The 23,908-nt window shown below is 37.7% G+C and overlaps 1 protein-coding gene across 13 annotated transcripts in view; it reads right to left on the bottom strand.

The window, feature by feature from the left end:
• Nucleotides 1-23,908, bottom strand: part of Setd5 (SET domain containing 5) — a 122,874-nt gene that overhangs the window by 67,763 nt on the left and 31,203 nt on the right. For 6 of the 13 annotated variants that reach the window (XM_013509075.1, XM_005413006.2, XM_013509078.1 and 3 more), the window contains 16 exons: nt 21,065-21,257; nt 20,677-20,782; nt 20,142-20,350; nt 19,747-19,805; nt 19,041-19,219; nt 17,960-17,998; nt 14,424-14,666; nt 13,725-13,873; nt 13,229-13,346; nt 12,407-12,516; nt 10,752-10,998; nt 10,150-10,230; nt 9,008-9,262; nt 7,694-8,014; nt 7,064-7,306; nt 1,834-1,963 (listed from right to left, as the gene is read on the bottom strand). In XM_013509075.1, coding sequence (XP_013364529.1) covers nt 1,834-1,963; nt 7,064-7,306; nt 7,694-8,014; nt 9,008-9,262; nt 10,150-10,230; nt 10,752-10,998; nt 12,407-12,516; nt 13,229-13,346; nt 13,725-13,873; nt 14,424-14,666; nt 17,960-17,998; nt 19,041-19,219; nt 19,747-19,805; nt 20,142-20,350; nt 20,677-20,782; nt 21,065-21,156 — 2,581 coding nt within the window. In that variant the 5' untranslated portion in view covers nt 21,157-21,257. Of the gene's footprint in view, nt 1-1,833; nt 1,964-7,063; nt 7,307-7,693; nt 8,015-9,007; nt 9,263-10,149; nt 10,231-10,751; nt 10,999-12,406; nt 12,517-13,228; nt 13,347-13,724; nt 13,874-14,423; nt 14,667-17,959; nt 17,999-19,040; nt 19,220-19,746; nt 19,806-19,997; nt 20,039-20,141; nt 20,351-20,676; nt 20,783-21,064; nt 21,258-23,908 lie in introns of those variants that run through there. The other 7 variants (XM_005413010.2, XM_005413007.2, XM_005413008.2 and 4 more) reach the window with 7 other exon arrangements.

Raw genomic sequence — 23,908 nt, 5'->3', positions numbered from 1 at the left:
GAAGCCCAATAAAGGCTGGTGACTAACAGTCTTAATTCCATTCCAACCAGAACACCTAGTAACAAAGGCAGTCTGTCTGTAAATCGTTGCTAGTCGGGACATGAAATGCTATATAATCAACCTCCAAACTTAACTACACACCTAAGGTTAACATACACCCAAAAGAAATACACACGAATGACAACCCATATCAGCCAAACAATTCTAACTATTTTTTAAAGTTGCTAGTAAATTGGTAATAATGATGGAAACATGCCACAAGGATTTGTTTGTATTAAGCTTGTTAGGTTAAATCTCCTTATCTTTGATGTAGAACAAAGTATTTCAAATAAATGGTTATCCCTTGATTTTTATTATCCTACAGTTATATATGTATTAACTTCAATCTGAGACAAGAAAAAGCAAAGTCAATAATTTTAAAAGTGGTACCCCATTTTTCCCAATAAAGGAAAGAAAATCCAAATAAAAGTAGTTTTAATATACAGTAGATAAAAATATACAGTAGACAGTACTACTAAGAGTGTAATTCGTAAGAATTTTCCAGTAATTACAAATGAAGTGGTTTGTACAAAAAGCTGAAATAGTATTATGCAAACTACAGTCTTACATGAGCATTTATTTAACACTTTATTAGGGGCTGGGGATTTAGCTGAGCAGCAAAGCGCCTGCCTGGCAAGTGCAAGGTCATGAGTTTGGTTCCCGGTACCGGAGAAAAAACCAAAAAAAAAAAAAACCAAAAAAAAACCCAAAAAAACCCCACTTTATTTTCATCTCATAATAATAAAAGAAAAATTGATTTTAGAGATCTCCAGCCCTGAGAACATTTCAATTGAGCTAAATATTGGAATGAGAAATATTATTTTAAAAACTGTCTAGGGCTAGGGATATGGCTCAGTGGCACAATGCCTGCCTAGCAAGCTTGAGGTCCTAAGTTAGATTCCCAGTACTTCCCTGCCAAACAAAACCAAAAAAACCTGTCCAAAAAGAAAAAATAATATGGAATCCTAAGTACCAATGCTTTAATTTTGTTTTAGCCTCCCTACTCCCAAGTGTTCAATAGGAATCCCTGTAAGAGTCACTGTGAAAGCCAACAGGTTTAATGGTAATACAATAATAAGCCAGATTAATTTCTTCCGCTTTGATACTGGAGACTGACCCCAGAGCTTCATATATGTGCTAGGCAATGCTCTGCCACCGAACTACATTCCTGCTCCTTTTTTATTTTGAAACTGGGTCCAGTTAAGTTGCCCAGGCTGGCTATCAACCTGCAACTCTGCTGACTCAAGTCTATCAAGTAGCTGGGATGACAGGCTTCTACCATGCCAGATGATCTGGTTTAAAAACTCTTGAGGATGTTAAACTGGATTTAAACGTATGTCTTCTTAAAAATATTTTGTACTACTTGTCCAGATTCTTTTGACAGCAATGAATTAATAATTTCTCGCTTACTTTATTCACCCTCTACCCCCTCAACCCTAACCCACCTAACTCAACCATTTAGAATTCGTTCCTGAATATTAGTATTTCACCATTTTCTTGCCCTCCCCCTTACAATTATGAATACAGATTTCCTAAACTTACTACTTTAAATGTCTCTAACCTTTTAAAAACCATTTCTGCTGTTATCTGTATACTGTCTAGTTCCTTCTTTGTCGTCCTGGGAAAACTGATCCCTGACTTGAGATTTCTCTCTTCCTCTGTAAAGACAGATGTAAAGTAACTATTTAGAGAACATGCTATTTGTTTCTTTATATCAGAGTAGTAACACTGAAATTTTTTATGTGGACCTCAAATAATTGTTGCTTATATATTCAGAAGTTCTAAGACACATACCTGCATTGTCTTTGCAGATACTAGAGGAATTACTATTCTCATTACTTTGGTATAGGTGCTGAGTTCTAGTCTCTTGGGGTACAGATGATGTTTGAGTCATCCCTTCTTCCAATGCTTGCTTCATCCAGCGCTATAGTGAGGGGAAAAAAAAACCAGACAACTTAATAACCACTGAACCTATTTAGTATACCTATTTTAAAGCACTAACCATGGCTTTACACATCAACTGATGAGACACACAATCCCATATATTCACTCAGTCCCACAGTCAAGCCTTATACCTTAGCATATTAGGGTATCACCCCATCAATCCCTTCCACCAGGCAAAGCTGAGAAAAAATCTCAATAATGAGACTACATTAAAAAAAAACAGTAAAAATGATTACTATTCAACTTTTCATACTGCTTAGGATAGGGTAAATGGAAAGAGGTAAGGAAGAAACTTTCGTATTTATTTAACAGAGACTCTAGTCAATCAAAACAAAATACGTAAATATACGCTTAGACAGAAGATAACAAACTCTTAAGAGTTGTCTGCCCTGTGCTGGGGACATCTGAAAAGGTAAAAGACTCACAGAAGATTCTGGATGAGAATAAATAACTTCACTACTGGTACTAGAAGAGTTTTAACATATGAACTTTTCCCCACTACCAAGTAGCTTGCTTATATTATGCAAAAATAATACAAATCACAAGATGAAATGACCTGTAGAAATCAAAAAAAAGGGAAAAAGTAAAAAAGACAACTTCTCCAGTTAGTTACAAATTTTTTGGTAGACTACAGGAATCTAGATTTATGAGAAATATATTTAGATCAGTTAGTAGACCAAGCCTCCACAAACTAACACAGTAAGACTATGCATACTGTGGAAGAGAGAACATTTCTTACCTGTAATTGTGTTCTCTTAAGATACACAGTTCTGGGGGCTCACCATTCTGTGGCTCTCCTGCTCTGACATAAGACAGATTGAATTTTGATAAACATCTATTTCTGAGTCAGACCATCCACAAACAGGAAGAGCAAAGGTGAATTATAATTTTATACCTTTAGAGAACATACATTACAGGTAAGTAAATAGTCTCATCAAAGAGATTAATTCTAATAGAAAAAGTACATAAAAAGGGACTACTGTTTAAGGATATGACCACATCTTGAAAAGCGAAGAATGAATTTTTATATATACAGAATATTGATGTAATGATGAACTTTCAGAATCACAGATTTCTAGAGCTTAGAAGAGACTTTCAAAGTTATCTTTTCCAAAGTACTTATTTGACATAAGGGGTACTTTAGGCCTGGGAGGACAAAGTGAGTCAAAAATGCCATGTTATAGGTTATCATTGGTACAAGATTTTCTTCTGAGAGCAGATAACAGAACTCATCTGGGATCCTTGAGCTTTCCTTCAAGAGAAATTCATTTTTTATATTTCTAACATCAAGCTGATATAAGTACAGGGCTGGTGATGTAGCTCAGTGTAGAGTGCTTGCCTAGTATGTACAAGGCCCTCTGTTCAATCTGCAGTAACACACACAATAAAAGATGTAAGTATAAAAAATTCTGGTAAATAAAAAAAGGGAACATAAAGCTAGAATGGGGCATTCTAGGTGTAAGATGCTGACATTGTTGGCTGTAAGACTGAACACCACAGCATATACTGTATGGTCAAACCTGTCCTCTCTTGCCTTGTAGATTTTTACATTACTTCTAAAAGAAACGTGAGTATTTCTTTGTGTTTCAATCAACTGCCTGGGTAATGTTAATTTTAGAACCCCCCAGTAACTATCCAAATGCTATCTAGAATTATTAAAGACTTCTTTCCCTTTTCTGAAATTGTACTGAAAGAGAAAAATGATTGTAGGAGGTTAAAGAAAGAGGAGAGAAATGCTTAAAAGAGTAGCATTATTATGGGGCAGGAGCAAGGAAGTCATATAGATTTTGGAGTCCAAAAGATCTGGGTTGAAATTTGGCTGGACCATTTGCGAGTTGTCTTTGTGCAAGTTACCAAATCTTTCTAAACCAGAGCTTCTGAATCTGTAAACTGAGGCAATAACCCCAACATCTCAGATTAAATGGTGAAGGTTAAATGAGATGATGTATGCAAAGAAAGCACAGTACTGATTAAGCTAGATTTTCAGAGTCTTTTTTCTAACTAAAAGTTGGTAAGTTTAAGGGTGTAAAATAAAATACCAATGCAATGCACAATGTTTCATTATTATTCTGGCTGGAGACAAATGTACTATACGTATTATGCCTAGCAGGTGCTTTTATGGAGAACAGGTAGAATGCAAATGAAAGGCTCTTTGGCTATTTATAAATGTTTCCCCTCCACTAAAGTAATGGTTCAAGTCAGATCTAGAACAAGGTATAAAATCATAAAATGCCTTTTGAGAATTATGATAATTTAATCTCAATACTCTGGACATATCAACAAATGTTCTGACAAATACTCTCGTAATCTGGGTAGATATATCCAATTTGAATTTGTCTTACACTATTTTTTTTTTTTTTTTGAGACAGGGTCTCACTATGTATTTTAGGTTGTCCTTGAACTCATAGCAGTCCTCCTACCTCGGCCTCTCCAGTGCTGGGATTACAGGCGTGGGCCATCACACCCGGCCTCTCTTACACTATTTTTTACTTATGAAGCCTATCTCCTTAAATCAGATATGGAACAATGGGCCTATTAGGAATATATATTATTCTAACTCATCCTACAAAGAATGGTTTTTCTCATCTACTTGCTTATTGTATCTTTTGAGGGATTTTCAGAATTGTATTCCAATTTTGTTTAATCATGGAAATGTTCTTAGGTCTTGAACCAGGTGAGTCTGTTCTAACCACTTTAAAAATAACTGTTGCCTCTCCCGACTCAGAATAAAGCCAACTTCAGTTTTGCTCTTAAAAAGCTGTACATTTTATAATATAATCTGCATTTATTTACAGCAAATACGAAAATAAACATTTAAACAAACTATTTAGACCTAAACTTAAAAGATGCAATTTAAACACAATCATCTTGCTATAATTTGGTATGTGTACCTGACTCATTACCTCTTCTTGAAGACTGACTATGCCATATGTAAAGTGCTTAAGGATAGTTTATAGAAAGCTAAGGATGAGGGTAGTAACATAATTCAGTTGTTAAAGGCTTGCCTAGCATGTGCAAGGCCCTGTGCTCCATTCCCAGCACTGCAAACAAAAGAGAACACAACCCTAAAGACACAAAGGAATACAAAAGATGAAGATAGTCAAATACATATGGAGAATATAACATGGACTTAAGCATGACCCCTTTCTAGCTGATGCCAATGGAGATACAAAGATGAACTACTGATATAAACCTTAAATCACAATCAGGTAAAAGAGTACAAAGAAATGAATTTTTACTGAACTTGAAGTCATAGTCCTAAAAACATTTGGTTTTCAGAGGCTGGAAAAGCAAGATGGTAACAAAAAGATGGTAAACCAGCATCAGAATTATCAAGGAGGCATTTTAAGAGGCTATTTCAAATTATAAAATATTCTTTATTATTAACTTGTACTAAGTAATTGTCAACACTTCTATGTGATTTGACAGAATAATTCAATAGCCAACAATCTTAGAAACCTAGTCCTAGGTTCAGCCAAACACAAACCAAAAGAAAAGTTTCTTTCATATATATTAAATATATTAAGGTATCTCTCTACTTGCTCCTCCTTTAGACTGAAGACTACATATCCCTTCTAATTTTGAACACTCCTCACAAAAAGTTTAAGATTATGAAATCTTACTCTTGCTGACGGACTGAGCAATGTTAAAATGTAGAAGGCATATGTGGCTCTAGTTTTGCAGGCCACATTAGAATTAACAGCTTTCCTATTATTACAGAAAGTTAATCATACTGCTTTTTACACCAAATGGCACAGTATTTTTTTGTCTCAGGTAAAGTAGTCTAAGTGACCTAATTAAGAAAGTATCCTCAGAGACCCAATTGTCCTTTGTTATTGAGGCAAATTTCCTGTACAAAATAGCTTTTCAGAAATTTTCTACTATTTCGTTTCTAAAGAAAGTGCCACTGTTTTTTTTTTTTTTTTCTTGTCACCTGAAAGTTCCTCACGTTACTGTGTTATCTACAAACCCTTTTGGCAAGGGTCATGGGGTAAAATTTCTCTTTAAGATTTCTTCTACTGAGTTACTGACAAGTAACTCAAATACTTAGGTAAGATAATCAGAAAAGACTCCTTACAGTGTGTGGCGCACAGATTCCTGTTGCCCTCCTCCCCTCCATATCCCATACCACTTTGGCTCATCTTTCATGCCCCCCACCCCCCAAGAAATAATTTCTGTTCTTTGGGGAAAAGAGAAAAAGCTTTAAGTTTGGAGGAGTCAGGGAAGACCTGCCTGGAGTTGGAGACTTCATCACATCAAATAATCTACATGCAGCATCCTCATGTACGTGATGCCAGTGGAGGAGGGCAATGGCAGACACTGAGGAAGGCAGCCTGAATCCAGATCTGAGGATAAGAGAAAAGGATGTTCCAGGGAACAGAACTCTACCTCAAGGAAAGACCAAATGAAAGGGTGTCCTACACGTCTAGCAACACTGAACCAACTTTATAGGTTTGAGTGGTCTATACCTGAGACACATCTTTGGAAAATATGTAGGGCTTCTGGGAATTAAGAGTGTGTTCCAGAAACAACCAACCACCAAATACTACTACCACTCGATCCAAAAACTCTAACTAGAGCGAGGAGAGAGAAGTAGAGAGAGAAGAGACGTTCCTTTATAGTAGGTAGGTTCCACATTCTATAGGGAATAAATAGTCCATCCTGTTGTCATTTTAATAAAGGAAGAGGAATTATGCCAACTGGAATAGGACTTTTCCTCTAAACTCTTTTAGGAGATAATAGTGACTGAATTAATTCAAAGCACAAATGGACATGTAAACCAGTACCACAAGAGCACACACAAAATGTATCTCTCCCTAACCAGCCATCAACTGCTGTGTGCTCTCAGTAATCTCAAGGGCCTTCAGAAGAGACAACAGTGAATACCCACAGTGAAAATTTAAGCACCGAAAATGCAGTATATGTTCAACTTAGTTCCACTGGCTCCTGATGCATTCACGTTGAGCAATGAACTCATCATTAACTCACATGGATAGAGTGGCTATCTAGAAAATGTGTTAAATATGTTATGATTATAGGTATCCTATGTTAAAAAAAAACCACATAAACACAGACATACCTTTTTGCAGGAGCTGAATGTGCCATCAGACAGAAGGGGCCTTCGACGCCTCTCAGGCATAAAGGGTGAGCCAAAGCGAATGTAGTGTTTGGGAGTGGTGCAAATTAACGGGGAATGAATAAGACCCGGTAACATGTTCAGGGTTGTTGCCAGTACAGTTGGGTCTGTGGTGATACGTAAAGGGCACTCAACAGGGCACTCTTGCTTCTCTGCTTTGTCATTCAACCATTCTGTAACTAGATACTAAGGTTAAAAAAAAAAACAATTAGTCAATGCTGCATATAAAAAAGCCAGAAGCAGCAGTCCAATTCACAAAGACAAACCTCACCTAGAAACTAGGACAGATGCAGCAGCTGCAGTGAGGATGAACTGGGCATTAAGAATGCAAGGATATCTTCCTGCGTTCTCTCCATGCCCATCCTTACTAAGAGATGATTAATTTTAGCTAGCAGTGACTTTATCCTCTGCTTAAAAATAAGGGACTAAAAGGTAGAATGGCTTCAGCCTTCCACATAAAGGCATTTTTATTTAGACCTTTCAATCTATTAACACTAAGATTAATTTTTCCTAAAGAGTATACTAGAACAGCCCTTGCCAGACTAAGCCTATGAAGATGTATTTGTCACTTACTTTTTTGGTTTTGGGGTACTTTGATGCAGAACGGTTGACATGGGATCCAGGAACTGATACCACGGTTGGGTCAGACCCTGTTAACTGTCTGTTTTCTCCTAAACTGTCTATACTTCCAGCTTCAGTAGGAGTTGCTGAGTTGTTATTTGCCCCCTCTTCCAAGGCAGCTTGTGACAACTCTGCCTGTTGCACACTGGCCTGCTTCTGACGCTTTAGTCTTTGGGCTGAACTGGTCCTGTACCGAGAAATTCGACTCTTCGGTCTAGGCCTAGAAGGCTTTGCTGAAGGTGCTTTAGGGACTGGTTTTTCTGCAGCAACATCCTGTAACAATATTCGGGTCAAATGCTGATGAGAAACTTCATTATCAGAAACACTCCCTCTAGTTCCCTATTGACCATTTTTTTTTTTTTTTTTTGAGGAGGGAACCTATTCTCAAAAATGCCTCCTGGTGGAAAAACAACTTCGAATAACTTAAATAAATGTAATCCTTAAATATAAACATTTATATATTTGAATGCCATCTAGGGGTTGAGCTAGTTAGTTACATATGTGGGTTAGTTATTTCTAATAAGCATCTATGAAATAGGGCAATAATCAGCAAAAGGTAGTGACCTAATTATAGGATTCTTAGTAGGGAAGAGAATTTTCCCTTTTGTTTCTTTCCCAGATATTGAGGTTTTAGCATTACACTCATGGCTAAGGTAGCAAAGGGCCAGAAAGGTTTATCCTGACAATCCTATGAAAGGTCAGCTACTTAACTAGGCTATACAGAAGATTGGTTTTTGGGCGGGAAACCAAATGATGTTTTTGTGTGGTAGGGACTGAACCAGGGTCCTTGCACATGTTAAGTTTTCTATTAATGATCTTCATGCATGGTCAGAAATCAGTGTTTCCCTTTGGAGATGATGGGGTCTTGCTATGTTGCCAGGGGCTGACATCAAACCCTCAAACCTTAATAAGTAGGACTATAGCTGTGGGATCCTAAAAGAAGTTTTATTTAGTTTGTTGTGCTGGGGATTGAACCTATGGCCTTGTGTGAGTTAGGTAAGTACTTTACCACTGGGCTATATCCCCAGCCCTCCCAAATATTTTTAAGAACTTGCTACCAACAGTTTATCTGGCAGAAACAGTACCACATTCCATTTTAGCTTGAAGGTGTTTAGTCATTTAAATTCTGACTTGTCTCTTTGAATCCCAGGAATCTGCTAATTAAGATGTTAAACTGCTTTATTTATTGTGATATGGGGCAAAGCTGAAAATATTGACGTTAACTACTCCAAAAGATAGAGTAAAAAGAGTCTTTTCTTCTCTCACCCCTGCTTGGGAAGACCTCCGTGTGTTCACACCAGTAATCTGTGGGGTGCTTGGGATGGAAATATTTGAAGCAGTGTTGCTAACTTCAGATTCAGGGAATTCAGCTTTTGTTTCTTCTTCAACAGGAGTTTCTGAGGTGGTAGTAATTTCTATGTCAGAGCTGCTCTGTTCCAAGGGCTGATCCCGCCGTTTCTTTCTTTTCTCTAAGTTTTCAAAAGTGTGAATGATGGCTTCAACCTTTCTATCCTCCCGGGTCTAGAAAGAAATAGCATAGAGAGAAGCTTCAGCAGGCCACAGAGGACATCTACTGTATAAATGGAAACTTACAAAAACTCACTAAATTACCAGTAAGATGATACACATACCTTTGAGAATATAAGATCAAAATTAAAATATTTCACTTAAAATGTTGAGAACAATTGTAAAAGAAAGCAAGATTAAGTCCATACTTTTTTTAAAGGTCAAATTATTTTGAAATTTTTTAACATGGAAGAAAAATAGCCCTCAAAGCCATTTTTCTACGTATGTTTTGGAGTTCAAAATCAACCTAAGGGCCCGGGCATGGTGATGCTTGCCTATAATCTCAGCACTCGGAAGGGTGAGGCAGGAAGATCACTGTGGGTTCAAGGCCAGCCTGGGCTACACACTAAGCCCAAGGACAACCTGAACTACATAGTGAGACCCTGTCTCAAACACACACACACACACACACACACACACACACACACACTCTCTCTCTCCCCAATGAAGGGAACTGTCCTTGAACATTACATGAGCAAAAATAAATATCCTTAGTTTCAGCATAAAAGTAAATTGTTTTACTCCACATAATTAAGTGTAATAGTAATTACAAAAAATAAACACACACACACACACACACACACACACACCAAGAGAATTCTAAGTTGGAGCAAAATAGCCCATGCACTTCAGTTTTGAAAATCTAGTTTTTGAAAAATCAGTAACTCACTGAACAATGTGCAGGAAAAAAAAAATGTAAATTATAATGAATAATACCTGATAGAAAAAGGCCATACTAAACCTTCAGGGGAAATAAATGAGGTGGTAGGAAAAGAAAAAGATTCTCATGTCAAGAGGTAGCAAAAATCAGAAAGAGCAAAAGAATGTCAGATGTTACTCACCCTCCTGCTATGAGCGGGGTTCTCCACGTCTTCTGTAATCTCTTCTTTCTCTTCTCGTTTTTCTTCTGGATTGTCTACTTCCTTTAAGACAGAAGGAACATAAAGTTGTACTCTCAAACTCTGGGTGTGGTGAATCAACTATTTTCTTCTGGTAGGACAGATGCTTTAGAAACAATTTCTAGTGCTTTACAGTGTTACTCAGGTGAGGCCACAGGGCAAACACAGATGGTAATTCCCAATCACACTGGAATGAAATCTGGAAAATAGCTGAAAGGATGCTCTCTGTTCTTTTGTGGGGCTGAGGATCAAACCTGGGCCTTATGCATGCCACACAAGTAAACCTACCACTGCGCTATTTAAAGAATGCTCTTAACTTTGTAAAACAAAATGAACGAATGCATATTTATGTTGATACATCGAGCACTACGTATTATTATAGGGTCCCAAACAACAGGTGGCAATGTAGAATCTACTGGCAGTGGTGGCGAAACTATGGTATATATGCCACATCAGGCTGTTTGTATAATTGAAAGCTCTAAAAGGCTCGCCATCACTGTACTAGAGGATTAATACTATATCATCATTTCACCAGGGGAGATTACCTCATGATCACTGGATACATTTACTTTTTCTGGAACTTCTTGTGGTTGCTGGTCACTATTCTCTGAAGCCTCATTCTGCTGCTCCATCTCTAGCTCTTTCCTCCGTGCTTTTCTACGTCTAGTCTCTGCCCCAATGGTGGGTAGGCTTGGAGGAGGTGGGAGTGGCAGTTCTGCGGCATTGGGATTTCTTTTCTGTATAGGGCAATTCCGGTTTCCCTTGTGACATGCACAGTCCACTTTATAATTACTGCTCCAAAGAAATAACCAAAAGATCCTGTCTCAGTATTCTTCAAATTCAGGTATACTACCTACTTATTCTATTGAAATATCAGCATACAAATTTCTCCTTGTGTTATCTTGGATAAATTAAACAAATCGGAGAGTCCCTGCAAATGATTTTAATATTCTGTTTCTCTGTGTATCCCCAACTCTAGATACAGTCAGTGGAAAGGAAAGTTCAATTTTCCCAACTGCCTTTATGCTCTATAGGAGGCAGTGAATCAGGGATAGTGTCTGACAAGACCATACTCACTTGGGCCCACCATTACTCTGTCCTCACTTTTATTCAGTTCCCTACTTATCAATACTCTTTTTTATACCTGAGTATGACTTTACCATATGGCCTCTATTTTTTCCAAAACAATGAAAGACGAAAAGCATTTACTTAATGAAACACATACCCATCTTATGGCTCACTATTTCTGTTTTCCTGTATTGTCATATACAGCTAAGATACATGTTCTAAGTGGATGGGGTTAATAGTTAAAAAGCCTTGTGTCTGAGCATTATTAAGATGTGACAGGGCAGGGGATACAGTTCAGCAGCACAAGCATCTGTCTGGCAAGTGGAAGGTCCTGAGTTTGATTCCCAGTACAAAAAAAAAAAAAAAAAAAGATGTCAGTGACAACTACCTGGGAAGCTGAGACAGGAGGCACTCAAATTCAAGGCTAGCCTAGGCAACATTAGCAAGTTACCATCTCAAAAACAAGCAAAAACCACCAAACAACCATTACAAAAGTTGTAAATGACAAATACAATTGTAAATAAATGGTAGGGTGAATTTTTATAGTTCTCATTATGTGTGGCCCGGAGCAAAGTGTTCTTTTCATAACAATAAAGGCTACTGCAGCTTCCAGGAATGTCTCATACATAAAGAGCTGCAAGACAATGAAGCTGTGTGGTGGTGCATGCCTATAATCCCAGTTCCCTAGGAATTTGAAGCAGAAGGATCACAAACTCAAGACCAGCCTGGACAACTCAGCTGTTTGGCAAGATTCTATCTCAATATGAAGTAATTAAAAAGGGCTGGTGATAGCCCTGGGTTCAACTGTCAGTACATATCACCACCACCACCACAAAGCAAAAAAATCCTCAAACAAACAACCCAACCAAAACCCACAAAAACAAAAACATCTAACCACCATCTGTGTTGAAACTCCAGAACAGTATCCTACAGTGATATAATGTGTACCTCAATCTCTAGAAAACAGAAAACCAAAAACATCTAAGTTGATTTTTCTTCACAATTTCTAGGCAGAACACACATTATTTATAAAAAGATTAAGCAAGGAACAAAAGCAGATTTTAAATAGAACTGAACAGCTTAATATTTAAGACAAGCCCATTCATGTTAGGAGAAGTTTGTGAGGTCTTACCAGTTACTGTATTCATAATCAAATGCAATGGTGACTTCAGCATCCTTGGTGATGGCAGACACAGCATAGATACACAGGTGAATCATCCCATCTGCAATCATGTGCCGCACCTGTGTGAAAAAGGCGCATGATTAGATTTGTCATAGACTATAAATTCTCCATAAAAAGGAAAAGAATCTTTATCTGAATCATTTCTCCCCATTTAAGAGTTACAGCAGCCTGCTGTTTAACTCAATCATTATGTATGCAATTGTTACACTAAGGACCCTCAATGCTTATGATACTTCTTCAGAAAGAGAAACTGAGATGCAGGAAATCAGGGTTAATCATTGTTGTTCATCTTAAAAGTGTTTCTAGCTCCACCGGAGAATTAAAATTCTTTAGCCTATAAAGCTCTGTGGATTTTATTGTACCTGGTAAGAAATTCTGGAAATGTCCAGAATTTCTTTTATAATACTGTTTCCTAAAATCTATAAAAGTGAAACCAAATAGCTTGGTTGAAACCAATGACATCTTCTATCACATGACCAGTTTCTTTAATATAACCTTATTGACCTCTTATCCAATTTAAGCTCTTTCTTTTAGCAAATGCTAACATACTCTCTCTCGTCTGCATTCTCTAAAGAAAATCCACTCCTTGCTCCCATCCTACTAGCATAAAAAAAAAAAAAAATCATTACTTTTTTATCCCCCATCTCTTGTAATGAAAGATCACAACTGTTAGCTACAGACCTTTATCTGTGTGAAGTTTCCAGACTGCTTCTTCAGTAAACTCGTCCTTTGGTGGTTCCATTCAAATGGAAGTTGCTACAGATATCTTACCTCTGCATTTGGTGTACACGATCTTCTGATGAACCGAGCATCATTACCGAAAGTACGGGCATCCACACACATCTCTACACCATTGAATTTTGAGTAGAAGAGCACAAAGGGATATGGTCTAGGGATATAATTAAAATCTCTGTAATTCTCAACACAAATTAAAAGGTTACCCCATGATTTCAAATATGAAGCATATACTGACAGAAGTAGTCAGAGTCCTTTGCAATGCCTAAACATGGAAAACATCACATGCTTGTCTGTTTTTCATTAAAGAACAAGCACAAAGTAAGGAACACTGGAACCGGAAAAGAGTTATTATCACTTTATACATTAAAAAATTTATAGATTTGCACTTTTCTACAAATAGTAGATAGGCACGAGCTTATATGGATTATCTTTTTTGCAGGAGCAGTCTTTCAAGCGGGATGATTTTCATAGCAATACGGGTCAGCCAGAATGATGTTAACCTTTACTGCTCAATGAATGACATCCTTACTTTTTGAAGAAATGCCCATTGACCTCAAATTGCTGTCGCAACATGACTTTCCCACGATACTCTATGATAAGAGTGTCTAAAGCCAGATCTCTCGCAGCCCTCAAGATTTTTCGGTGCTTCTGAACTCGAGTGACTCTTCCCAGCTGTAACTGAATAAAATCAGAGTATGATCATCAAATATTAGCGAGAACAGCCTAGTAGACATTCAGAATATTTCAAAAGTGATGAAAAGCTCCCAACATTTTCAAGTTTTACATACATATGTTATATAGCTCAATGATCAGAAAATTTTACATCTGATTATAACCTCAATTTTTGTAGGAAACATGCCATCTAGTGAACCTGCCACTTGCAAAAGAAAGGCAAGATCAAAGAACATATGATTAGGATTTTAGTGGCTCTACATCTAATAGAATATAAAAATAAGATTAGATTTCTATTAATTTTTGATAATTCTTTCCTAGGCAGTATGAAATTTTCCATCTTAATTATTTTAGTTTTAATTAATACAGTTTAAAAATACGTACCCAGATAATTTAGTTAATATAAACTGCTTTAGCTTAAGATGATCAACAGTTGGCTAATTTGTTATTCTAAGGCCTCCTACATTTAGTAGAAACAGTAATTCCAATTCAGGTCCTCTTCCTGGATTCTAAACAATCCCAACTCCTTAAAGTCTTTAACCCATTTGGTCCTTACCTGCATTTGTGAACCAATAACTGTATTATTACAGGCCAATTCAGTCTTATTAATAGTGTCTAAAATAGCAGGCTTTCCCACGAATTCCTTGTTAGAATGTAGATGTTGTTCAAGGGCGTTCTGTACATCTGCGCTGTACTGATTAGTGAAAGCTTCTTCATACTGATCAGTCCATAGTCTTATCCGATTTTCCCAGCCCTCGGTTGTATTCTCATCTAAATTCTGTGCTTCAGAGGGAGAATTCTGTAGAGAACAAAAGTCAGATAGGTTAGTAGAGTCTATGCATGAAAATTCATAGGACACAGGGACTGGGGAGAAGGCTGAATTTCGAAAGAAAATTTGTTTTCACTGTGGCATAAAAGAATAATGGACTGGGAGTCAGGAGATCTGGCTTTTATTATAGTTTTATTACTACTGAGCTGTGAGGTCTAAGATAAGCTCTTTAAAGCAAGGACACTCAATTTCTCCATTTATAAAGTAAGAAAATAATCTAGGTCATAGTTCCATCCTATCATCTTTTTTATGACCATTTTAAAGCCACAAATATACAATTTCTTATCAGAAGAATGACATCAGTTCATAAAATCTTTATAAAAAAGAATGCTACAGATACCTTGAATCATCATACTGCTTAAATGTTCAGTATTTATTAAAGTTATCCGTGCTAGTATGCTAGGACAAATTACTTTTACTACTCTCTAGAAGAATAATTTTATTTTTGTGTCACTTATTGTCATTAACATTTGTTCATTCTAAATGTACACGTGATCCCAATCAATCATATCATCACCCACAGAAAAATTTACCATTTTGAAGTTTATTAGAACTTTAGACAATTTATATAGTTACATTCTAAATAATCTGAAGGAGTGAGGTGAGAAGAGGGAGGTGGGTAGAGGTAACAAAAATATCTGAGAGCTAGATACTTTGCTACAGTCCTCCAGGAAAAGCATTGCCCTCTATGTTGACAGTACTTAAGACTACTGTATCTCAGCAACAGCAGTTTCCTACCACTTTACAGCTTGAGCTATGGAGACCACATTGAAGTTTGACACATTCTCCTCCATGGCATTTAAGGCTTGAGTGGCCCAGAAAACCAACACTGGTAGTGATGATTAAAAGGAAAAGACACTATAGTAACCAATGCTACCAGAAATCCATGTCCACTTCCAAAAACAGGCCTAACAAAATTAAATACTTTCCAAGAATGGCAAAGGGAACATTGATGCCTATACTAGCAACTGCTTCCTTTTGCTACTTTTGCATCACTGCGGTTGATTAATTGCTGTCTACCATCCTTTTTCCAAGAAACAGAAAAACATAAAAAAAAAGTTAGCAACACACTTTAATGTCTTTTCACTAGTCTGAAAGACTGAACAATAAAGGGAGAATAAGGTACACCTAAAACCAGCACATGATAAACAGAAGTATTAGCTGTTTGACGTTGTCAGCAGCAGTCGAGCAAAGATAAAGCAAAATCTGACACTTAAGTCTGCTTGTAAGACTGGGATTAATGGTGCACAAACAGTATTTCCGGCTTCAGGATCTAGTATCAACCATGAAACTTATGAATTGTTAAATTTTTTGTGTTTTGGAAGTCTGTGCCATAGAATCACCAATTTTTTACTCATCCACCTTCCTTTTTTTCTTTCTTTTTGCTTTTTTGGAGACAAGGTCTCATTATGTAGGTCAGGCTAGACTTAAAAGTCACTATGTAGCCCAGGCTGGCCTTAAACCCACGGTGATCCTCTTGCCTCACTCAGCCTCCCAAGTGCTGGGATTATAAGTGTGCACCAGTACGTCTGGCTTAATTTTTACTAATCTGTTTATTCTGCAGTCCCACCATCCATCCTTCAGGAAGCAGATACTCCACCTCAGTGGGTTTAGAGCAGAGGTTCTCAACTGGGGCCACCTTGCTCTCAGGAGATACTGGGTAATACTGAAGACATTCTGATTATCACAACTCAGTGTATGGTGCACTAGTGGATAGATGGTAGGGATGTGGCTAAGTATCTTCAAATACAAAGAACAATCCCCCCCACAACACAGAGTTAGTTGGTCCAAAATGTCAAGTTTAAAGAAATGGTTTAGAGTTAAGTCTTTAGTAGTAAAGCTCTAGGCTTTCAGATGAAAAATCTAAATGATAAAGTCTCCCAACCTTCCAGTTACTCTCTGGATCTTTGGTTGAGTTTTACAATTGTGAGACAACAATCAAACAACTACTACGGGGTGGGGTATGTGCCCTAAACATGTCTGTGGGCAGAAAACCTTTGGAAGCTGTAGAAAATTTGGGGTTCATGTGCAGTTGTCTGGGAAAGCCAGTTGATAGCTTACAGAAGGTTTTGAATCTCTGGGGATAAGTTACAGTAATTGACTGATAAAACTGAAAGTGGCTCCGCAGCTAGGATCAGGGTTATGTTTGTCCCTAGAAGTCTATTTAGGAACTCTTTTTAACAAAAAGGGGTGGGGTGGGAGTTAAAGCAAACTTGGTTACCTGTAGGAGATATGTCTATAAGCAAAGAATTTATGAGTAAGCCATGTTCCAGAACATAGCCCAGACCTCTGATGCTCTGTATGTGAGGTCCTACGTCTTCTCCCATCTACCCAAGATGAGGCCTTTAAACTTTAGATAAAACATCAATTGTAACTTTTGATAATATGAGTTATACTAGTGTACCATATTAAATACAAAGTAATCCCAATAAAACTTTCCCTCTCTTAAGACTTTATGCCATATAACTGTCAACAGGAAGGATCTGTCTTTTCCATCATGTATACTTTTAGGGATAAACACTTATAGAACTTAATTCTAACTACATGCTTTGAAGCCACAAGTGATGATCTGGAAAGTCCTCTTTCCTATATATACACAGGTAAAAGAAGATACTACACAATATAATCAAATCTTTCAGCAAGCTTTTTATTGAGTACCTAAAAGTCCTTTTAAACGTTATACATAATTTTCTCTATTCTCCAACCTTTTTACAAAAGCATGCCTTAGACAACTGGAGAAACACACATGCATCACATAAGTCTTCTCTATCAAATAGGAAGGCCAAGAAAAAAACTTGAAAGGAAACCATTTCCAACAACATTAATTCCAAACAGTAATACAGCTTTCCTGCTACTGAGTTGCTGCTGTTGATTAAAGCCCACATAGTGCTATGGTAGGTGCACAAGAGGTTCTGTATCATTACCAGAAAGCCCTGACCCTTGAGGCAGAGCCCAATTACAGTGACAAAATACCAGCAGTCTCATCTTGTTTGGTAAAATGTCATGTATCCCCCCCAACTCCTGAAAAGCAGCTAAAGATAAACTAATAAACACAGGCTGATAATAGAAAGGAAAAATGTTTCAGAAAATGGCTAAAAACTCTACTTTGGAAAAAAGCTCTATGAAAACTGAATGGCAACAATTACAAAGTAATAAAAAAGCAGATTCCAAGATTCCCAGACCATCAGTGTCAGGAAAGAAGCTGACCAAAATGCAAGATCACAGTGAAGTAAAACACAGCATCAGGGAAGATTACCCCTTACCTTCATCCGCAAGGACTTCCGGGATCCCTCTCGAAATGCCTATCCCAAAGAGGAAAACAAGTAGAACAAAACAAAACTTGGTACCAAGAATGACAGTTATACCTATCTGAGACTAAAACTAAGGGATGAACTAGAGTTCTATTCCATCCCCTTTTCTCTACATAACAAACACAAGGAATTCCCCAACCTATTGTGAAGAATAGGGATAGCTCAAACCCAGTGAGCTGAGACTCATTCTAATACTTTCTATCATGGAAGTAGGTAACAGGGATGAGCATGCACCACTGAAATCCTATGTGCATCCTGACACTGAGAGAAAAAGTAAATAAAAAACCTTATGTTACAGATTTATCAGTTTTGAAATTAAGAAGGAAACAAAGACCAATCCCCTTAACAAGGGGTGGGCAAGTCACCTAGGAGCAACAAAGTTGCTGTGATGGGGAAGAAAGATCACAAAACAGAAGAGATTTCTCCTGGAGACTTTTTAGTTGAGAATATAGGAAAGTGACCGTGACACTGAGGAAGCTTAGACAATTCAAGAGATATTTTGTGACTTGGGGGAGAGGGGCGGGGGAGGTGGGTAACAAGGAAAAAATAACCCAATGACATGAGGTGGGTGTATGCCAGGCAAAGTTTCGCATTGCTCTTAGTCTCCAGGTGAGGAGACACTGTGAGGCGAGTGGAAGCCTAGACTCAGGCTGCAACACACGCAGGCTTGTGCCAGGCAGGGTTGGAATTTCATACCTGGGATGGGGGCTGGAGTAGAAGAAACTCTGAGCAAGTAGTGATGTATGGTGTGGCAGAAGAGAGGTTGGTCTTTTTTTTTTGGTGGTACCGGGTATTGAACTCATGACCTTGCGCTTGCCAGGCAGGCGCTTATGCCACTGAGCTATTTCCCCAGCCCGAAGAGAGGTTGGTCTATATGTACACAACACAGATTAGCTGATTTTTGTAAGTAGAGCAAAAAGTGGTCTTTTAAACATCTGGTTCAAATTTTGTGAAAGAATTCTGGTGCACTCTTGCTCCAAAATTCAAGCTACTTCAGAAATATGTCTATATAAGACCTTTTAACCCTCCCTACCTTGATCTTCTTTGGCTTTGGTGCTGCACGACCCTTTTCTGGACTCTTTTTTCGCTTTTTGGGTTTGGTTCTTCTAACAGTTAAGGTGATGCTTGTAGGTGTGTGCTGTGTTGCTGTGTACAACACAGTGGAAGGAGAAAGCTCCTCATCCCAGCTTTCTGTTGCACTGCTATCCCCACCTGAAAAAAGGTGATTTTGTAGTTCAGGAACCAGCGTCAAAAGTTTACCAACAGCAGTTCTTCCTTCAGATGTGCTCCATACCCAGTAAGTCACTGTCTTCCACTATCAACTCTATCATCTTTAAAGCAACATAGATAGCCCACTGTCTTTATGAAAGCAAGATCTTGTTCTACGTCACTAGCATTAAGCGAATGAACTGTTCTACATGTACCACTTTTTCCCCTTATATATTCAGTCCTGTAGCTTGAATGCCCTCTACTTGTAACAAGTTGAGACTGAATAATTTAAAGAAAAGGAATTTTTTTGGTAGTTTCAGGAATACTTTGATTGCTACAGAACTAAAATGCTGTTTCCATATATATCTAATTTACAATGACAGATCTACAGTGATATTAAGAGGATGCTTATCTCTTTCCATGAAAAGAGCTGGGGACCACGGTAATCTGTAAGAGGGATTACTCTGAGAACATTTAAATCACAAAATATTTACATGCCCATATGTGGGGTACACTCATCTTCTGCTCACCTGATATGTTGTCCTGCTTCCGCCGATGAAGTCTAATAACCTTCCCCCTGCTCATTCCCCTAAAGAGGAAAATAAACTTAAAGTAGTCCTTCCAACAGCATGCAGCACATCATAGCACACATGGGAGAAGTATCTCTGCATAGTCTACCCCCTCCCTCCCACCTACCAAATGTTTCCAGGACATTAAATTTCATATCAAATTCAATAGCTTTAACATCAATCTCTCATTCCTTGTTGTCAGCAATTCTCACCTAGTGCAGAGAATTCGAGCCAAGGAGCACTAAGGAATCATCTACATTAACAAACACAAGAAAGAATACTTTGAGCTTTTCCCTACTAGTAAGAAACCCTACTCCCAGCAACCCAGGCTTGAATTTCATGGAACAGGATCTTACCTGCACTTGTCACAGTTGAGAAGGAAGCCATCCTGAGAAAGACCACAAGGACACCAGGTAGGAACAGTCTCTCCTTCAGAGTTCGGGCTGTCTCCACAGCGTTCCTCTACGGGCGACGGCAGGCCATTCAGGTCAGAACGAGGGATGATCGTCTGGACAGGGGGAGAAGCAGGAGGTGTCGGAGGAGGAGGGGCTCCGTAATTATGATCCTGAAAATAAGATTTTTTAAATCAACAGTGTCCAAACACTGGCCCCTCTCTCCCCTAAAGTATGGTACATATGGAAAGAAAGAAGAAAGTAGTACCCTTCGTTTTTTGGCTTCAACCAGGAAAGTGATAAAACAAAATGCCAAGGTCAACTGGGACATAAAAACAAGAACAATGATGCAGGGCTAGACGTCCGCTGGAGGCAGGGAATTGCAAAAGGGGCAACTTCGTCATGCTGCATATAAACATTTCAAGAAAGTCACAATGTGTAAGAATGGATTACACTCCAGGAAGTTCACTGCTCTGGAGAGATACGAATGCATACTCACAGCATAAGGCAGTCCTCGACACCCATGCCTCTGAGTGGTCCCATAATTATGAGTGGAATACACGCTCTTCTCATTAACTGCTGGACTAGCCTCCACAGATTCAGGGCTGCACAAAGGCGAAAAGCAACGCATGATAGCATAACACCTAATCTTCCCTTCAACTAACAGTTTACTTCCCATTCTAATCCCTCCTCTTTCCACAACCACCAGCCACTAGAATAAGAGAAAAAAAAACTCAGTGAAACAATCTGATTAACATAACTAAACCTATAAATAACAGGAGTGTTACTGAATGTGAATTTGTGTGTAACATGAAGCCAGTACAGGGAAATGTCTCAAGGCAGGCACCTGGCATACAAGGTGTCCCTAATGACAAACACAAACGTACCAGCTGAGCGGGGAGTTTCCCCTAGAGAAGCCACTCTGGGCTGGTTTAGACTCAGAACTATTCTTCTTAATTGGATCTCTTAATACTTCCATGAAACCTCACATGACATTTGCAGTGAGTGAGATGATGAAAGTGCCTTCTGCACTGCCCCAGGGACCAGGCCCTCTTCCATTCACTACCAAGACAGGATACCCTGAAGAAAGTACAGGTAAAAACAATGGCATCTTATATTTATCACACCTCTCATCTTGACCAACCCCCAAACACCTTTCACATGTTAAGAGTAGTAACTTCTCATCCACCAATGACATGCAAGCATATGGGGGAAACAACTATTTAACAGCTGCATGGTAATAACCATAGGACTTCACAATAGTAACAGCAGTAAGAGCTACCATTGCGAGTTGCCTATTATTTGGTTTATATATATTCATTCATTTAATTCTGCAATGACTAAACATGGTAAATAACACCTCCTTTCTACAGAGAGGGAAGTTGAGGTGGCAAGATTTTTATGGTTTCCCCAAGGTCACACACTGAGAGCAAGATTCAAACCATGTCTGACTCCAAAGCCTGTACCCTTTGCACTATGCTTTATTTGGAAAACAGGGTAACATTCTACCTTTAAAGAAAATTATTCAAGACCTTTTTAAAGCAGGTTTAGTGAGAATCTTTTTGCATCCTCAGTGAATGGAAAATAAATGATTCAAACACAATTTATTATTATAAAAGATTTACAAATGTATTCTGATTTAGAAGTTTAATGTAAGCCTTCATAATAAAAAGGCATAGATGGCTAAAGCTAAAATATGAATTTCTGGAAAAAAGAACTTCAATTATGACAGTACTTCACTAGGTTTTAGGGAATTTTGAAAAATAATTAAGGAATGTAATTGTATAACCTGACAGAACTTAAAATGAATTATCTGTAACTTACATCACCTTGAACAGAGATACACAAATTATAAACTCCAAGGACTAGTATAACTTAAACTTAAGATGTCAGTGGGCCTTTAGGGAATCAAATAATGCGTACTGTTTGCTTAAAATAATAGGCATTTTTCCTGCTTTAAGATACCCAAATTTTCAGCAGGAAAAAAGTATGCAATTCAATCAATTTGGTACATCAGCTGAGAAGTGAGGGATAAAAGAAAATTCTAAGATATATATCCAACTCACCCAGTTTTATGCTCCAAAACTGTGAGAAGGGATCTTACTAATAACAGCAAAGGTAATTTCTAGGTGAAGAAGAATTTTAGACAGGAAAGTATTTTCTGTTAGTGAGTGCATGCATTTTATTACTTGACAGTGTCTGTAAGATGGGAACTGGAAGGGGGGTTACATCAAGAATGCAGGTCAGTATTCTTGAGAAAAAAGATGATCTGAACATGGCTCACTGGGAGGCAATCAGCTCTGAGTATTAGGAAACAGGTGGGGCTTTCCAAATGAAACCAAAGGCAGACAAGCACTAATAAAATGAAGATAGAATTTAGTTTCTATGATGGACAGTTAAAAGAAAGTAATGAATTTATAGTTAATCTACTAGGTACATTACTATATGAACAAATATTCCAAAGAGTTGTACATATTTTATATAGGATATTTTGTGCCATTAATCATATGGAGTGAAACATGACAGCTGTTTATTAGAAATGGATTTTTTCAGAGGGGCGGGAAAAAGAAAAGTTGTATGAAATAAGATGGCCATGGAGATGGAGCTATGCTGGTTATATCTTACCCATCTCCAAACTGGCTAAATATGAACATATGCACGTCATGTGCAAGTCTAGGGAATAAAAATAAAATGTATATTGTGGAGGTTAATAGGCCATCCTACTGTATAATACTTTCCAGTTAAGCACAGCATTTTTAATGTACTGCTATGCAATTTAAACTACCTTTTGATGAAGAAATCGCAATTTTCATACTGGTTACTGCTTAAATACATAGTCAGGTATTGACAGGTAACTATAGGGTTTCTTAAGACTATTCCCTGACATACATATCAGTGCTTAGGTATATTTTAAAATGTGGATTAAAATTTTGAAGTACTAGGATTGCATCCTTTTGTTAGACAATCAACTTAGGCAAATATAATTATGGTCTTTTTTCTACGATCAAATTTCTATGATAGCTGGGCATATACACAGAAAGGAAGCTCAACAGATACACCCCATCAACTGTGTTCAAAGTACCATATGCAACCTGCCACCAAACTGGTTAACTGTTGGGAAATGACTAGAATTCTGTTAGGGAAGCATTAGAAATTCAGAAAAGTCTTTTATTGTAAGTTTTCCTATAAGTATATAAAAAATATATATTGTAGTCATCAGATTTCAATCTCATGAGGTGAAGTCTAGTTCTTTTATTTGGTTGAGTATGTTGCCCTTAACACCAGGTTTAATCCTAGTGTACCTGTAATAGTGGAATAGGCAAGATGAAGAATTGACAAATACTGTTAATAATTTAAGAGAACAGTATATCATTGACGTTCTCTCCCTTTGCACAATTACTAAATTAGTAACAGTGAAATTTGTTTTGACCATAATATCAGAACTCTGTAGAGCTCATGGATGAAAATGTTCAGAAAATTCTACAATATGACACTATACTCAAACAGTGTACTTTAATTTCTGGAATCACTCCTGAACTCCCCAGCAACACTTATGGGCAGTTATTGCTGTACAATGAGGAAAATACCAGCTGCATTAAAAGACTGCTTTGGATCTTTTTTTATATCTACTAACTCCAAACTTAATGGTTTAAATTTTTTGCTCAAATTTCTCTTAAATGTTAATTCTATCTACCTATTACACTGTTAATATAGTGTAGCAACTTACTAGC

This window comes from Chinchilla lanigera, unplaced genomic scaffold, assembly GCF_000276665.1.
Source record: "Chinchilla lanigera isolate Chin_1 unplaced genomic scaffold, ChiLan1.0 scaffold00160, whole genome shotgun sequence".
In the NCBI taxonomy this organism is placed as follows: Eukaryota; Metazoa; Chordata; class Mammalia; order Rodentia; family Chinchillidae; genus Chinchilla; species Chinchilla lanigera.
The sequence above is the reverse complement of the archived record's forward strand: the minus strand, read 5'-3'. Positions and strand labels throughout refer to the sequence as shown.